The 18,656-nt window shown below is 43.1% G+C and overlaps 1 protein-coding gene across 3 annotated transcripts in view; it reads left to right on the top strand.

The window, feature by feature from the left end:
- Positions 1-18,656, top strand: part of SV2C (synaptic vesicle glycoprotein 2C) — a 181,477-nt gene that overhangs the window by 76,989 nt on the left and 85,832 nt on the right. For all 3 annotated transcript variants that reach the window (XM_084833436.1, XM_084833434.1, XM_084833435.1), the window contains exon 4: positions 3,913-4,064. In XM_084833436.1, the coding sequence (XP_084689562.1) occupies positions 3,913-4,064 (152 nt within the window). The remainder of the gene's footprint in view (positions 1-3,912; positions 4,065-18,656) is intronic.

Here is an 18,656-nt window from a genome sequence, read left to right as displayed (position 1 = left end):
TCTTAAATAAAAGTTTTATCCTTACTAACTGTTTTGTCTGCATATCAGTGCTCCCTGCCCTGCTAAAATTGGCAAGAAGATAGAGGAACTAGATTGACTGAATAAACTGAACCAGGAAGGAAGGGAACAGAAAAAGACAATCTTTCAGCCACTTGAGTGGAGAGTAGAGGTTGATGTATCTGTCAGTTTCAAGTTTCTCATTTTTCCATTCTTAAGTGGGTTTCCAATCTTTGATTCTTGTTCATTTCCAAACTTAAGTTCACCCTGTCTCTGCATCAGTTAGTGATTTTTTTAAAAGTCTGCATAATAATTGATAAGCCTTTTACATGCTCATTTCTCCTAATCTACAATTTTTTACACAGTTTTGCCCAATATGCAGTTTTTGCTAGCAAAAATAATATCCATAATTTTGGACATTATTTTTACTAATATATGATTATTTGTGCACACTGGCTTGTAATATACACAGTTCTGTATGCTTTTTTCATTGGAGAATCGTATCATAAAATTTGGAGAAGTGCAAAGGCAGCATGTTGGTTTGTGTGTTTGGTAGTTCCGCGTTATGTGAATCTGAACGAATTTCTCCTCTGTCCCAAGTGGAGGGAACTGCTAAGAAGTACTTGGGAAGCCATAGGTCAGCTCAAAATGTGTCCTTCAGATGTTCGCCAGTCCCTGGTTTTATGGCCCATAGGAACGTGCGGGTTCTAACAGGGATTGCCAAGCACACTGATGTCCACATATGTAAAAGTGGCTACAGTGCCTTCTGGTAAGCTTACAAGAATGGCATGGAGGCACTAGTGCTCTGTTTGTTTGTTAGTTTGTTTGTTTTCAACATCAGGTAGCATATACTGCCTCTGAATATGAAGGTTCTATCTAGTTAACATAGCTGATATAGGTTGCTTCCTAAAGTCATTTTGTTATATTAACCTCAACCCCTGAGAAATAGTGATGTTTGTTACCATTTAAAGAAGAATATATCTCTGTTTCTGGCTGATAGCTGCTCAGTGCTCTTTACAGGGCAGGCATCTTGAAATGAGTCCCTTTTGTCCAGCAAGGTGGCAAATTCTGGTCTATCGCCGCACCTCCCCAGGCTCCAATATATTTCTGGCCATTTTCTTTTCAGGAAATATTCTCTTGCTCTAAAGTCAGTTTTCAGGATTTGGAGAGAATGGGGTGGTTTCTGATTGTCAGAGATATGCATCATTTGAACCCTTGCTCAAGCGTAAAGGCCACAGAGTGTCCTTTGTAATTGATGCAGTATGTGTGTTTTTTATGATTATGAATCTGTTCTTGAGTACAAAATATCTTGTTAAAAGCAGTATTCAGAACAATGCATGCTACTCCAAATAGGGATGTATGGATAAAAAAATATATGTTCCATCTGTGTTTTGTGGATTTTCAGGCATTTTTGTTATGTCATTCGCTATTTGACAGAATTGGGGTTTTTTTAGGGATGTATGAGAATTTTGTTCCTGTTTCCAAATGTGTATTTGTGCTCATGCACACTTATGCAAGTGCACACTAACACTAATGTGCATCAGCACAAGTGTGCATTTGCACAAATGCACATTTGTGCAAATCCCCCTGTCCCACAGTAAATGCCTGGTCTACAAGTCTGCAAAATCCATGCAACTTGGAAAAAGCTGGTCTGCTACAGAATCCGCAGGTTGGATTCATAGAAATCTGAACTCATCTGAATTCATTGTGGATTTTTCGAACATCTCTAACTCCAAATGTATGGGCCAATCGTGTACAGAATTGTGCAGGGGCAGCTTCTCTGGGGTCTTAGTACCACTGCAAGAAAGCACCTTTTGTATCAATACAGGGACCCAACATTAGTTTCAGCAGAAGAGAGGTAAACTCTGATGTATTCAGAGGACTTGCACCATAAGATCTAAGGGTCATACTAGTGGTAACATTAAACACAAATATAGCCTGCTTGTTCCTATATTTTTCTTTTTAAAGTAACTGTGGGGCCATGGGGGAAAGAAGATTAATCCTTTCTCCTGTGCCATGTTCCCACTGAAAATTGCCCCCCCCCTTCTGTTATTTGCCTCCAAAGGAGGCATTTGTTGCAAATAATAGCTTGAGGTGGTATGTGTTCAAATGTGTTCATTGCAGATTTCAGTGGGAAAATAATGGGAAAGCCGCACTCATGCTTCTGTGGATCTCTACAGTGACTCTAGAGTAATCATTTGACCAAGTTAATTGTGTATGAAAAATACTAATCAAAACTCCTTTGATGTACTGTGTTTAAAATAGTTCTATAAAATAGTTCCAATCTTGATTCCTACGTGGCTTTTTAAGCACTGTGGTCGCTGCTGACATCAGAATTCAGAAGCTTATGGTAATCAACATCTTAATTTTAGATGTGATGAACAGTTTATATAGAATGGGAACTGCTTCTTAGTTCTTATATGTTGATGACAAGAACCTCAGAAATGGCTAACTTGCTGTAGTGAGTAAAAGTATCCAGTTGCCAAGTGTATTACATTTGTCCATTCAATAAAAATCTGCACCATCAGAAACAATATGAGAAACAGCTTCCTAAACAATATGAGTTAGCTTCCAACATTTCCACAGTTCTGCATGATATAGTTCATTAAGGGAGAATAAAATCCCACCTACTTCATTATTACATCCTTTATTTAAATTCAGTGTACAAGGACTAAGGAAAACTCAACATAAATAACAACTAAGGGGTTAACACTGTTTTAAATGGAGAAGAATATGCATCAAAGATAAAAGATAAAAGACATGTTAAAAAATATTAGAGGCCCGCAGCCAAAGATTATGGTTTGGCTGCAAAGTATGCTGCCAAAGAGAGAGGGAGGGAGAGAGAAGAGGAACTGATTCGGGGTGAGCTGAAAAATTAAGTGAAGAATATATTTGGGGTGACTTGAATGGGAAATTGGCTTGCGATCTGTGAAATTAAATTCTAGTAATTATTTCTAAATTTGCACCTATACATCTAAAATAATGTATGTAAATATTATGCAGATGTGTGTCTTTTTCTCCTCTTTTTTGGCGATACACCTTAAGCATGGGCAAACCCTCTCTCACTCCCATTGGGCACAGATTTGGGCTTGGGAAAAATAAACTATTATCGTTAAACTCTGTAAATAGCTTGGATGTTTTAAAACCAGTTTTGGATCCTGTCACATCCCCAGTTACATCCTCCTCCTGTGAAACTGCAGCACCTCTCTTCTTCTCCTTCCTGCCCCCTCATGCCTTTCTTGCTGCTTCAGTGGCCACAGGGGAGTGGAGGGACATCTTTCTCACCTTCCCCTCTCTAAAGTCTTGACATGCTGCTATGGCTCTTTGCCCAGTGCTGGGAGTGCTCCATGTCAGTAATGCTGGGAAAACTGCCGTTCTCAACACTCCTTGCACCTGGCATGCTGCTATAGCTGTGTTCTAGGCATTGATGGAGGAGAGAGAGACATTTCTCTATTTCCTTGGTGTGTCAGAGCAGCAAGAAAGGAGGGGGCTTAGGGTGGGAGGCAGGGCTTCAGTTCTTCTCCAGCTCAGATTAAAATATCCACCAGAGAAGTACTTTCAGAGGTTGTAATGCTTGTCTTGCATTGAGGCAAGCGCTACAAGCTAAGCTACGCTTGGATAACATTCAGCAATATTACTAATTACAGTGTAGATGCTTTCTTACACCAGGTTTAGTCAAAGGATTCTGAGATGTCTTAAGTAATTTACTTGCCAACAACCTAAGTCATAACTGTACCAAAGGATTCAATGCTGAGCTCCCACAAAAATTATCAGGTACATTTAAAAAAATGTCAGATATGCTTAAATAGTTATTTGGCATGCAGTTAGTTAAAGGAACAATGCAGTTAAGAAATACAGAGTTTGTTCATAGTTTCTGTTACTGTCTTCATTAATTTATACCCTGTCTTTGATTAGGATTGGAGGAGCTGTTCCAGTTGTATTCTCATATTTTGCTGAAGTACTTGCTCGAGAGAAACGTGGAGAACATTTAAGTTGGCTGTGCATGTTTTGGATGATTGGAGGCATCTATGCCTCTGCCATGGCCTGGGCGATCATTCCTCACTATGGTAAGAAGCATATCTTTGTTGCATTAAGTTTCTGTTATTGGTGGCCATAAACACTAAACCATAATACATTGGAAATATTATCCCAATTGCTCTTGAGTTGCATGACATTGCAGTGATAGAATTTCAGCTGCAGTGCTACTTCAATCAATAAAATGTATGCATACACTCTTCAGCAGGTGGCACTGGTGTGATACTGCTCATGTATGTTTCTTCCTGTAACTTCAGATTAATTTACTGTCACACTTGTCAGAACTAAAACTAGTGGCCAGTCTTGTTGAACTGTAACTGAAATGGTTTATTTTTTTTCTAAAGATACTGTTTGCACTATGTGTTCCACACTTTTTCCAAAAAGTGCCTCTCTTAGCTGTTGCTACGTTTTACTTGCCTGTCCATGCTTCCCAGTGCCAGACTTTTGCTTCTCTTCTTTGCTAAATCAATTATATTAATGAGTTTCCAACCCTGTGGAAGGGGACAGTTTTCAAGAAAAAAGCAGCATGAAGGTGAAGGAGTTCATAATCTTTTTCCCACACTTCTTTCTCGCATTCCTACCCCTCCTGCTAGGGTTCCAGATCTATGTATGTTTTGTCACAAGCATGGGTCTGGAAAATAGGTTGCAGGGAGTTTCAGAGGAAAGGTGTATGTGTGTGTGTGTGGGGGGGGAGGTTCCACTTCTCCCGTGCATCTTTCCTCATATTCTGCAGGTTGCTACCATCTTATGGCTTAGTGCTCATGCCATGCATGCACGTTATGAACTATCTAGTTTGGTTCGTGGGAAACATTTTGAGTCCATAACATGCGATGCACAGGACCTACTTGCATATTAGAATTGGGGGAGTTCTAATCATTCTTTGTAATATAGAAATAATATTAGTCTGATTTACAGATTTTTGTGAATAATCTCAACTTATACAGTATGCTGTTCTTTGATCACTTAGGAAAACACTATATAAATATTATTACTTTATTATTGTTAAACACATGTGGGAAGAGTGGCCTAATGAACCCAACAGTCCAGTAGGGCCGATCTTGTGTTGTTTTGTACAAGGAGCTGATTATACGTTGCTGTGAAGAGTTTTGGTTGTTCTTGTTTTACTCCTAAAATTCCTAGGCTGAAGGGGAACAGTACTTTAGTAAAATTTTGTCCAGGAGCCAATCTACACAAGCGATCTAGTGCAGAGGAAGAGTGGTTTGAGGTCCTTTGAGACACACGACATTGTCACCAATCTGCAGCCAACCAGCAGCTTCCCTCTTGAAAAGCTGCATTATCTGAAAGTCCTTTGACTCCATTGTTTTTCTTAAATACAGCCCTGGATTGGTTCCGCTGCAGTGTGCTCTGTTCCCCCGCATTAAATCCTGGGTGTGCCTCTGTGACCTGGCTGTGACCTGCCAGTCATGTGGTCAAGGGGTGGGGCCGCCCCTGCCCCACTCCCTCTTTTCCCCCATTTGCAGTAGGGCTCTTTCACAATAAGTAGCCAGCTTTTCCCATTCATAACAGCGGTAGCTATGTTTCATTCACAAAAGTGGAGTAGCCCGTTTATATGTAGCGTACAATAAGTAATAAACAGAACAGAATGAGAAAAGGCAGGCTGTAGCAGGAGCCTGTAGCCTCTATTTTGCAGTTGCATTACTGTGATACATGTACAACTTCACAGTCGCACAATACACCTAAAACTAAGGAATACAGAGGGGGGAAAGAGAAAGTGTGGTCAGTACAGCACGGGAGCATGGACAGGGCTGGGAACAAGCCTCCCCACTCACGGAATTGCGCTGGGTCGCCCCTTCAGAGTTATGCAGCTTTTTCCATTTACAGATAGCAGCCTCTGATTTATGTCTACCCTTCAGAATAGTCCCCTGTGTGTGTGGTTTTCCTGTGTGTGATTTTCCTGCGTGTTTGTGAGGAGGCAGAGGCTGCGTTCCAGTTGAAGAAGCAGAGGCAGCGGCAGCAGTAGCCACTGCTGCTGAATCCAGAGCACTAGCAGAGGGAGGCTATTCCAGCCCTTTCCCTCTGTGCGGGATCTAAGCACCTCCTGTCTGCCCACCCATCAGTCTGTCCTTGGGTTTCAATAGTGCTGGTTCACAGTCGGTAGATGCGAGGGGGAGAGGTGTAGGGTAAACTATCCAACATTACTCATTTCTTTCCTTAAACTTCCCTGAGCAGTGGAGCATGGAGAAGTGTGGGAGCAAGCCTCTCTCACTGGCTCAGATCAATATCTATGGAATTCATGATGTTCACTTCTACTAGCTGGACTCCACCCATCCAACTGCAAAGTAAGTCAGATTGAAGTGCAGTTTGACCTGTGAAAAGTAGGTTTTAAGGTAGTGTTTACTCCGCATTTTTTGCTTCGTGTGCCTGGAATGGACCAAAGCCAATTTCATGAAATCTGCATTAAACATGAAAACGCTTCACATCCACTTGCCATGTAGATCTGCCCTGGTTAACAGTCAGAAGTTTCTGAAATATAGCTTGTTACCATCTCCATCCCAGATTCCAAATGGTACTCTCCGGGCCAGACCAAGAGGAAAAGACAGATATACTGAAATGGAACATTATCTAGTGAGATTGGACCTTCATGAATAGAATTTAGCATAGGAAACCATTGGAAAGATTCAAAAACACCTAGTCTAAAAGCATTGCTTCATTGGGCATGTTACATGATGAAAATGAGTAAAATACGTTTTGTAAGAATCTGAGACGTGGCTTTAGTTCAAGATATTTAAAGAAATATGTACACTATTGTCACAGGAATAATCATGATGGAGAAGGCAAGTTTTCTATACTGGTATATTTCATGATTGTAATAATATTTCTATTTTGTAAAAAATAAATATAAAATGAAAATTATGACTTTTTAAATGACTGAATGTGCATAGATGCTGGTTGACTTTTAGAAATATGCATTTTTAAAACTTACCGTAAGGCAGGGCGTTTGGGTACATGGTTATAATAAATTGCTTTCAAAGGTTAATGTAAATAGCTCAGTATCTTTACTGCAATGTTGTTTTGTAACTTTTAAATGTCAATGTAGCCATAAATATTTAAAATATCCTTGTGTCAATGCATTAAACTTAATGTCTTTTTTCTCAGTGGACGAAACTGAGGAATATCAAACAGGGCTAAGCCAGGCCACCTAACTATTTCAGTGTTGATAATCAGTATCACATCTAGGAGCCAATCCATGTTTATTATGTGGTAACTGCAACAGTTGGGGTAGCTTCTTTGGTTGAACTGGCTACCCTAGATAATTGATTATAGCAGGTGGGGCTTTCTTACCTTTATTTATCCCACCTTTCCTGGTACAAATCCTTCCAAGGCAGCATACAAGTAACATCAACCATCTTTAATAAAATCACAGTAAACAATTTTTTAAAGTGATCATGGTCCTACCTACTGGACAGATAGATGGCCCAGTTGGAGGTGACAGTCCAGGTGGAGCAGGCTCTGAGGAGGTATTCATCTGCCTGCATCCCTCTCTCTTTAGGGATCCTTCCCTCAGGGCAGATGGGAGATGGACTTGTCAGGAATTGGGACACTCTGGCCAGAGCAGAGGTGGGTGGTATTCGTGTGCCCCCTCCCTCTGTCTTCTGGAATCCTTTCCATCCATTGCAGTACTCATCCAGTGGAAGGCAAGCTGAGATGTGCAAAGCTTATCACTTGATCCCTTCCATTGATCTGATTATCATCCCTAACAGGAGACTGTTGAGGAGTGGCATATGTTCCACATGTTTATTTGTTGGATCAGTGTTGCACATGCAGAGACACACACGCATTCACAGAGCAGAACATGGTTGCTCAAGATCTTGTTCCACAGTCCCTTCACATTGCATTTACATTGGACTGTGTCATCCATGCTGACCCTCTGGCCCACTGCACAGCCTAGCAGGGGTCAGCATTGGAAATCAGCGCTGTCCCCTTGTGGCTTGAAGGCATGTGGTGAATCGGTATGCTTGTCTCTTGAGCAATGTTCCATCTGGAAGTGCCCCTGGGGAAAACTTGTTAAGTCCCTCATTATTTACAACATTCACCTGATCAAGCACATTTTAAAGTGTTGGTTCTTGAAGTAGCTACATTCCAGTAAAAATGCTTTTGATAATTACACAAATGCTTATCTTTTATATGCTTAAAATATATATAGGGACAGGACTTATGCATACTGATGTATTTATACCTATGACAGCATTCCAAGCCCAGTTCATACAGCTTGCCTTTACCCTTGAAAGGACTTATGACTGATCTGAATGTGCAGAAAAAGTGTGCAGTATAGCAGTCGAGTGTACCACTTCATGAGGCAGTTGTATAACACAAGAGTGAGGGTTTAACCACGCTAGGCCTTTTATCCCATAACTTCCCGGGGCTTCTGCTTCCAGATTCTTTGTGGGGTTAAGATCGGCTCCTTACCTGGGCAGACATGGGCTGTTCGTCTTTCTCGGCAAGTTCTTGGGGAGTTCGATATGTTTCGGTTTACAGCCACTAGATGGCGCTGCTGTTATAGCGCCATTACGGAAGTATACAGCAAGTAAAGTGCTTCATAAGCACTTCCTAGAGAAACATTGGACTTTCCCCATGCTTTACAATGGTGGTATAAAAGTCATAAACTGCGGGAGGGGCCCTGGAGGTTGACGACATCATGTAAAGGACCCACAAACTTCTATGAGTAACCAATCTTGATCACAATATAAGCTCCGTGTGGAGAAGCCCTGAATCCCTCCATGTCAAAAAAAAAGCCCTATCTGCAGAAAGTATATCAGGAAGTAGAGTTCCAGCTGTTTCAGGGATCCAAAACTGGCTAATTTCAGGGATCTAAAATTTTGGCTGGCTGCTGTAGTCATATGCGGCTGGGCTGGGACATGCTTGGAAGTGATGAGGGAATTTCTTGCTAGTTCTCAGTGCCTCCCAGTCTAGTGTGATATGAAAGGTGATCCATTCCCTCAAGGGAGTGACAGGGTCATTCAGCCTAGGACATACTCAAGAGCCAAACTACACATGACATTATTCATGTAGTTCCTCTCTTAAGTGCAGAGGTATTCTTGGTGTTTTGTTTTTTTTAACAAATTGTCAACATGGGGCCTCCAGTTTGCATCACAACCATAGTGTGGGGGCTAGGCAGCTTTAACCCCCTCCCCAGTGTTACCTGGATCAGACCCCACAAGTGCAATTTGCATTGCCCCAAAAAGGTCCCATTAACAACTGGAACTTTTCTTTGGCAATGCACATTGCAAATGCCAATCCATATCCAATCAGGACAGGGGACAAAGGTTTAAAGCCCCCTAATCCCTCCTACACACACTAGGATCCTGATCTGTATCAGAGGTGAGGTGGGTTGACTCTGCTGTGTAAACACCCCACCACAATCTGCACTTAAGAGCAGAGCTACATGACTAATGTCATATGTAGTTTGGATCTTAGAAGAGGTGAGAATCTTTGTCACTGTATCATCCAGGTGTCTCCCAGCATAGTGCAAGTGGTTGTGTCTTTGAATGGTGTAGAGACACAGCCTAGGATAGACAGAGAATTATGTGTATTAACAATGTTCACGTAGCTAAAAAATTAGCCTTGGATCGGTTGATCATGAAACCAGTCTATAGAGCAACTTTTCGCTGTATACATTTGTCAGACATGATTGGTGATCAACTAAAACATTTCATATTCGCAATCTGAATGAAAGTATAAATCATGACACAATTTTACAAGGAAAATCGTGTAGCAGTTATTTCTCAATTCGAACATAAAGACACTTGACTAAAGTACATGGCTGACATAAAGCTAGCTTCACTAGCTATGTTAGTGACACTATTTCCTGAGGAGTCCCAGCAGGCCATAAAGATATTATAAACCATGGGTTCATTTTGGGGCACTCTTATTCGTTTGTTCTTTTTCTGTCCTTCTGCTACAGTCCCTAGAGAGAGATTAGAATCTTTCTGATGTGATGCAGCCAGCTAGTCTTAAGTTAGGGATATGCTTACATGGTCCATAATAAAAGAAGTGATTATTACTACAGGGGCTGTGCCAAAGAAATAGTAACAGAAGCTACTGCACACCCTGGAGAAGTGTGCCAGGATGATTAACTGCAGTTGCTGCTACACTAATGTTGGAAACTTTACAATTCGAAGAATTGAAGGAAGCCATAGAATCATGGAATAGTAGGGTTGGAAGGGGCCTACAGGGCCATTGAGTCCAACCCCCTGCTCAATGCAGGAATCTAAATCAGAGCATCCCTGACAGATGGCTGTCCAGCCTCATCTTGAATGCCTCCAGTGTGGGAGAGCCCACTACCTCCCCAGGTCATTGGTTCCATTGTCATATTGCTCTAACAGTCAGGAAGTTTCTCCTGATGTTCAGCTGGAATCTGGCTTCCTGTAACGTGAGCCCATTATTCCGTGTCCTGCACTCTGGGATGATCAAGAAGAGATCCTGGCCTTCTTCTCTGTGACAACCTTTCAAGTACTTGAACAGCGCTATCATATCTCCCCTTAGTCTTCTCTTCTCAAGGCGAAACATGCCCAGTTCTTTCAGTCTCTCCTCAAAGGGCTTTGTTTCCAGTCCCCTGATCATCTTTGTTGCCCTCCTCTGAACCCTCTCCAGTTTGTCCTTCTTAAAATGTGGTGCCCAGAACTAGACACAGTACTCCAGATGAGGCCTAACCAGTGCTGAGTAGAGGGGAACTAGTACTTCCCGGGATTTGGAATCTATGTTTCTATTAATGCAGCCCAAAATAGCATTGGCCTTTTTTGCAGCCACATCACATTGTTGGCTCATATTCAGCTTGTGATCTACAAGAATTCCAAGATCCTTCTCGCTTGTAGTGTGGTTGAGACACGTATCCCCCATCATGTAACTGTGCATTTGGTTTGTTTTTCCTAGGTGCAGAACTTGGCATTTATCCCTATTAAATGTCATTCTGTTGTTTTCTGCCCAGTGCTCCAGTCTATCAAGATCCCTTTGAATTTTGTTTCTGTCTTCCAAAGTATTAGGTATCCCACCCAATTTGTGTCATCTGCACATTTGATCAGCATTCCCTGCACCTCCCCCTCCAAGTCATTAATACAAAAATTGAAGAGCACTGGGCCCAGGACTGAGCCCTGTGGTACCCCATTCGTTACCTCTCCCCAGTTTGAGAAGATCCCATTAATAAGCACTCTTGGAGTCCAATTCTGCAGCCAACTGTGGATCCACCTGATCGTTGTTTCTTGTAGCCCACTTATTTATTTATTTCATTTCTATACCGCCCAATAGCCAAAGCTCTCTAGCACTTTGAGCTAGTTTCTTCATCAGGATATCATGGGGCACTTTGTCGACTTTCAGCTTTGCTGAAGTCGAAGTATATGATGTCTACAGCATTCCCATAGTCCACAAGGGAGGTTACTTGATCAAAAAATGAGATCAGATTCGTCTGGCAGGATTTGTTCTTGACGAATCCATGTTGGCTTCGAGTAATCACTGCATCATTTTCAAGGTGCTTCCAGATGGATTGCTTGATAATCTGCTTCAGAATTTCCCAGGGATTGATGTCAGACTGACTGGTCTGTAGTTCCCAGGTTCCTCCTTTTTACCCTTTTTGAAGGTAGGGACAATATTAGCCCTCCTCCAGTCATCTGGCACTTCACCCATCCTCCATGATTTCTCAAAGAGAATAGACAGTGGTTCTGCCAGTTCCTTTATTACTCTAGGGTGCATTTCATCTGGCCCTGGAGATGTGAACTCATTCAAAGTAATTAGGTGTTCCTTGACCATATGCCTATTGATCTCAAGCTGCAATCCTGCCCCTTCAGCCTGTACTTTGCCTTTGCCAGGGGGGTCATAGACCCTCTTTTGGGTGAAGACTGAGCCCAAGTAGGAATTGAGCACTTCTGCCTTTTCTTTGTCATCTGTTATCATTTTGCCATCCTTATTTAATAGCTGAACCACCATTTTTTTCCTCTGACTTTTACTATGCACGTAGCTGAAGAAAGCCTTTTTGTTGCTTTTAGCATCCCTCGCTAACCTCAGCTCATTTTGAGCTTTAGCCTTCCTGACGCCATCCCTACAATTCTGTGCTACCTGTCTATACTCTTCCTTTGTTACTTGGCCTTCCTTCCACTTCCTATATGTGTGCTTTTTTGTTTTCAGGTCATCTCTAAGCTTTTCGTGATGCCACGTTGGCTTCTTCTGTTGTCTTCCACCTTTTCTTCTTGTTGGAATTATTTGTAATTGTGCCTTGAGAATTACCTTTTTTAAAAGCTTCCACCCATCTTGGACTCCTTTTCTCATTAGAGTCGCTTGCCATGGGACCTTACTGATCATTGTTCTGAGTTTATTAAAATCAGCTTTCCTAAAATCCAGGGTATGCGTTTGACTACACTCGGCTTTTGCTTTCCTTAGAACCAAGAACTCAAGTATAACATGGTTGCTTTCGCTCAGAGTTCCTGTAACTGCTACTTTATCCACTAAGTCATCTCTGTTGGTTAGGATCAAGTCAAGAATAGCCGATCCTCTAGTTCCTTCCTCCACTTTCTGTAGGAGGAAGTTATCTGCCACACAAGTCAGGAATTTCCTGGAGGGGCCATGTTTTGCAGAATTTGTCTTCCAACAAATATTGGGGAAGTCCCCCATTACTACTACATCATGCTTCCTTGAAACATTGGCTATTTGCTTTTCTAAAGTTTCATCCTCGTCTTCTCCTTGATTGGGTGGCCGGTAGTAGACTCCAACCAGCATGTTCCTTTTATTCTTTGCTCCATTTATTTTGATCCAGATGCTCTCGATGGGGCTACCAATCTAATCCTCCTGTATTTCTGTGCAGAGATATGTATTTTTAACATGTAGTGCAACCCCACCTCCCTTTCTGTTCCTCCTGTTCTTTTTGAACAAGTTATATCCTTCAGTGGCTGTATTCCAGTCATGAGTGTCATCCCACCAAGTCTCAGTTACACCTATCAGTTCATACCTTCCCTCCTGTATTAAGAGTTCAAGTTCGTTCTGTTTGTTTCACATACTCTGGGCATTAGTATATAGACATCGAAGGCCATGTGCTTCACAGTCTGGCTTTCTTTCTACGTGTTTCTGAAGACCATTATTGGGCACTATTAGAGCTGTTCTCTCTGTTGCGGTGCATGAGCCTTCATCCATTGCTACCCCCAACTTTACATCTCCCTTCCCCGTAGGATTCAGTTTAAAGCCCTCCTGATGAAGTTCTTCATGCTGTGGCCAAACACATTCTTCCCATCCTTTGTGAGGTGAAGCCCGTCCCTTTCCAACAGCCCATCTTCCAGGAAGTATAGCTCGTGGTCCCAGAATCCAAATCTCTCCACCTTTGTAGCCAGTCATTCACCTGGAGTATTTTTCGTTCCCTTTCTATCCCTCTTCTAACTACTGGAAGGGTGGATGAGAAGACTATCTGGACCCCAAAGTTCTTGAGTTTCCTTCCCAAAGCTTCAAAGTCTGATGTGATTTCTTCGTAGCTCTGCTTGGTGGTATCATTTGTTTCCACATGGGTGAGAAGAAAGGGATACCTGTCAGTGGGCTTTATGAGTGCAGGCAACCTTTCAGTCATGTCTCTAATCCGTCCTCCCAAGAGACAACATACCTGGCGAGTCCACGGGTCTTCGCAACATACTTGGGTTTCAATCCCATGCAGCAAGGAGTCTCCCACTACTACTACTCTTCTCTTGTTGTTGTTGTTGTAGGCCTGGGTTTCATCGCCTCTGCTTGACTGACCTTCAGCCTCTTGCTCGCTCTCATGCAGGTTCCCCTGTAATTCTTCCTCTGCAGGCTGTCCTCCAGTCTCATCCTCAAGTACCTGGAATTGGTTCCATAGCTCCACTGCTTCCACTGGTGCAGAGTGGCGTCTAGTTTTTCTTCTCCTAACTGTTACCCTTTTCCAAGGAGTATCCTCTACTGCATTTTTCCTCACCTCAGCATTTCCCACTTCTGCCTCAGCTTCAAATTTCTGGTCTTCACTTTGCTGCTGTAGTTCCACTGTTCTGTCCAAGAACTCTTCGAGTTCTCTTATTCCCCGAGGGTCGACAGTCGCTGCTCTAGTCCTCTTACCTTTTCTTCCAGCAGCGTGATCAACTTGCACTTGTTGCAGATGTAGGCCATATTGTTCTCAGGCAAGAAAACAAACACTGCAGGTCACCACCACTGGAGAGTCTTGTCCCTCCATAGCCTCTTTTCCTTTTTTGTGTCTAGCTTTCTGTTTGTTCTAGAGTAGCCTGTACCTGGTCCTCTACTCACTGGAGGTTAAAAACAGAGTCCCATTGGTATGGAAGTGTGTGTAACAAGACAAATAAATTAAAAAAAGTTAGGGGCCTCCCCCTTGACCTCCCCTGCCGAACTCCCCTGGCCAACTCCTGTTTGCTCCCCCTGTCTGTTTGCTCTGGTTGCTCGCTCTCTGGGAGCTTGCTTTCTTCTGTAGTCCCTGGACCAGCTGGAGCAGCTTCCCCTGCTCTGCTCCGCTGGGAGGCGGGAAACAGACTGAAGCTTCATGCCCACACAGCTGCTGGGAGTACTCAGGCCACACACACCCCAATTCAATTGGAGCTCTCAGGAGCACCTGGTGAACTCACAGCCATGCAGAAGGATAAAGGACAGCAGCCTTGGGCTTCCTGCAGCCCACTTACTTCTTTGCCACTGTCTCCTTTGTCTCTTCTACCACCTGGTGAGCTCACAGCCACTCAGAAGGAAAAAGGACAGCCCCCTGGGCTTCCTGCAGCCCACTTACCTCTTTGTCTCTGTCTCCTTTGTCTCTTCTACCACTGCAACTCCCTTGGCCAACTCCTGTTTGCTCGCCGTGTTCGCTCGCTCTGGTTGCTCGCTCTCTGGGAGCTTGCTTGCTTCTGTAGTCCCTGGAGCAGCTTCCTCTGCTCTGCTCAGCTGGGGAGCGGGAAACAGGTCATCCATGCCTTGGTTTTATTTTTTGTTTATTTTCATCCAATATTGAGGGCAATTGTTTTATGTGGCATTGGACATGTGCTTAGCATGCTGAAATCATCCGTCTTTCGTATGTATGGCAGTCTTAAACACATGTATAAGCACTTATCCATTGTGGATGGGATTTTCAGTTCTGAAACATCCTTACAGATAATGTGCCTCATGGAGTAATACAGGTCACCATGGTTAAACAACCATTTAATGCACAGAAAAGACACTACTGTCTGGGATCATGTGGAGTTTTGGAGTGCATTACCATCAATATGCTGATATCATGCAGCTCTGTTTCTCCTTTTTATCCTCATCAGGTGAGGCTGTGGATGTGCTAGATTGATGCCTGGCTGTGATAATGGACTGGATGAGGGCTAATAAACTGAAACTCAATCCAGACAAGACTGAGATGCTGTTGTTTTTCTGATGGGATGGAGAGTGTTCATTCAGTTCTAGATGAGGTTGCATTCTCCCTGAAGAGGCAGGTTTGTGGTTTGAGGGTACTTCTGGAGTCATCATTGTCACTTGAGGCTTAGGTGGCCTCAGTGACATGGAGTGCCTTCTACCAGCTTTGGCTGGTGGCCCAGCTATCTCCCTATCTGGACAGGGATTACCCGGTTTCAGTAGTCTATGTTCTGTTGTTGTTCAGTCGTTCAGTTGTGTCCGACTCTTCGTGACCCCATGGACCATAGCAGGCCAGGCCTTCCTGTCCTGCGCTCCCTCCCGGAGTGTGCTCAAGTTCATATTCATTGCATCCGTGATGCTATCTAGCCATCTCATCGTCTGTCGTCCCCTTCTCCTTTTGCCTTCAATCTTTCTCAGAATCAGGGTCTTTTCCAGAGAGTTTTCTCTTCGCATTAGGTGGCCAAAATATTTGAGCTTCAGCTTCAGTATCTGTCCTTCCAATGAGCATTCAGGGTTGATTTCCTTTAGGATGGACTGATTTGACCTCCTTGCAGTCCAGGGGACTCGTAAGAGTCTTCTCCAGCACCACAGTTCGAAAGCATCAGTTCTTCGGCGCTCAACCTTCCTTATAGTCCAGCTCTCACAGCCATACATTACTACTGGGAAACCATAGCTTTGATTATACGGACCTTTGTCGGAAAGGTGATATCTCTGCTTCTTACTATGCTGTCTAGGTTTGCCATAGCTTTCCTCCCAAGGAGCAAGCGTCTTTTAATTTCATGGCTACAGTCACCATCTGCGGTGATCTTGGAGCCCAAGAAAGTAAAATCTCTCACTGCTTCTATTTCTTCCCCTTCTATATGCCAGGAAGTGATGGGGCCAGATGCCATGATCTTGGTTTTTTTAATGTTGAGTTTCAAACCAGCTTTTGTACTCTCCTCTTTCACCCTCAACAAGATTGAGATCCTCTTCGCTTTCTGCCATTAGGGTGGTATCGTCTGCATATCGGAGGTTGTTGATAATTCTCCCGGCAATCTTAATTCCGACCTGTGATTCATCCAACCCGGCGTTTCTCATGATGTACTCTGCATATAAGTTAAATAAGCAGGGCGACAATATGCAGCCTTGTCGTCCTCCTTTCCCAATTTTGAACCACTCGGTTGTTCCATGTGTGGTTCTTACTGTTGCTTCTTGACCCTCGTAGAGGTTTCTCAGGAGACAGGTAAGGTGGTCTGGTACTCCCATCACTTTAAGAATTTGCCACAGTTTGTTGTGATCCACACAATCAAAGGCTTTAGCGTAGTCAATGAAGCAGAAAGAGACGTTTTTCTGGAATTCTCTTGCTTTCTCCATGATCCAGCAAATGTTGGCGATTTGATCTCTAGTTCCTCTGCTTCTTCGAAACCCAGCTTGTGCTTCCGGTAGTTCTCGGTTCGCATACTGCTGAAGCCTAGCTTGTAGGATTTTGAGCATCACCTTGCTGGCATGTGAAATGAGCGCAATTGTGCGGTAGTTTGAACACTCTTTGGCGTTGCCCTTTGGAATTGGAATGTAAACTGACCTTTTCCAGTCTTGTGGCCACTGTTGAGTTTTCCAGATTTGTTGGCATATTGAGTGCATCACTTTAACAGCATCATCTTTTAGGATTTTAAATAGCTCAGCTGGAATGCTGTCATCTCCGCTAGCTTTGTTGTTACTAATGCTTCCTAAGGCCCACTTGACTTCACTCTCGAGGATGTCCGGCTCAAGTTCAGTGACCGCACTATCATGGCTATCAGGGACATTCAGATCTTTCCTGTATAGTTCTTCTGTGTATTCTAGCCACCTCTTCTTAATCTCATCTGCTTCTGTTAGGTCCCTGCCTTCTTGGTCCTTTATCATGCCCGTGTTTGCACAAAACGTTCCCTTGAGATCTCCAATTTTCTTGAAGAGATCTCTAGTCTTTCCCATTCTGTTGTTTTCCTCGATTTCTTTATATTGTTCATTTAAGAAGGCCTTCTTGTCTCTCCTTGCTATTCTCTGGAACTCTGCATTCAGTTGGATATATCTTCCCCTTTCTCCCTTGCTTTTCGCTTCCCTTCTTTCTTCAGCTACTTGTAAAGCCTCATCAGACAGCCACTTGGCTTTCTTGCATTTCTTTTTCTTTGGGATGGATTGAGTTGCTGCCTCCTGAACAATGTTACGGACCTCCGTCCATAGTTCCTCAGGCACTCTGTTATCAGGTCTAATCCCTGAAATCTATTCCTCACCTCCACTGTATATTCATCAGGGATATGATTTAGGTCATACCTGAATGGTTTAGTGGTTTTCCCTACGTTCTTCAATTTAAGCTGAAATTTTGCATCAAGAAGCTCATGATCTGAGCCTCAGCTCCAGGACTTGTTTTTACTGACTGTATAGAGCTTCTCCATCTTTGACTGCAAAGGACATAATCAGTCTGATTTCGATATTGACCATCTGGTGATGTCCATGTGTGGAGTCGTCTCTTGTGCTGTTGGAAAAGAGTGTTTGCTATGATCAGCGTGTTCTCTTGGCAAAACTCTATTAGCTTTTGTCCTGCTTCATTTTGTACACCCAGGCCATGCCTGCCTGTTATCCCGGTGATGTCTTGATTTCCTACTTTAGCATTCCAATCCCCTATGATGAAGAGGACATCTTTTTTTGGTGTTCTAGAAGGTGTTGTAGGTCTTCATAGAACCGATCCACCTCAGCTTCTTCGGCATCAGTGGTTGGGGCATAGACTTGAATTACTGTGATGTTGAATGGTTTGCCTTGGATTCGTACTGAGATCATTCTATCGTTTTTAAGATTGTACGCCAGTACTGCTTTTCCCACCCTTTTGTTGACTATGAGTGCTACTCCATTTCTTCTAAGGGATTCTTGCCCACAGTAGTAGATCTGATGGTCACCTGAATTAAATTCGCCTATGCCTGTCCATTTGAGTTCGCTGATTCCCAAGATGTCGATGTTCAATCTTGCCATCTCATGTTTGACCACCTCTAGCTTACCTTGATTCATTGATCTGACATTCCAGGTTCCTAAACAATATTGTTCTTTACAGCACTGGATTTTCTTTTCACCACCAGATACATCCACAGCTGAGTGTCCTTTCGGCTTTGGCCCAGCCGCTTCACTCTTTCTGGCGCTACTTAGAAATACCCTCTGCTCTTCCCCAGTAGTATATTGGACACCTTCCGACCTGAGGGTCTCATCTTCCGGCGTCATCTGTTTTAGCCTTGTGATACATTCCATGGGGTTTTCTTGGCAAGAATACTGGAGTGGGTTGCCAT

Source organism: Heloderma suspectum, chromosome 2 (assembly GCF_057233095.1).
Source record: "Heloderma suspectum isolate Gila_16-S chromosome 2, 16-S_ref, whole genome shotgun sequence".
Lineage (NCBI taxonomy): Eukaryota > Metazoa > Chordata > Lepidosauria > Squamata > Helodermatidae > Heloderma > Heloderma suspectum.
Note: the sequence above shows the minus strand (reverse complement) of the source record. Positions and strands in the feature narration are given on the sequence as shown.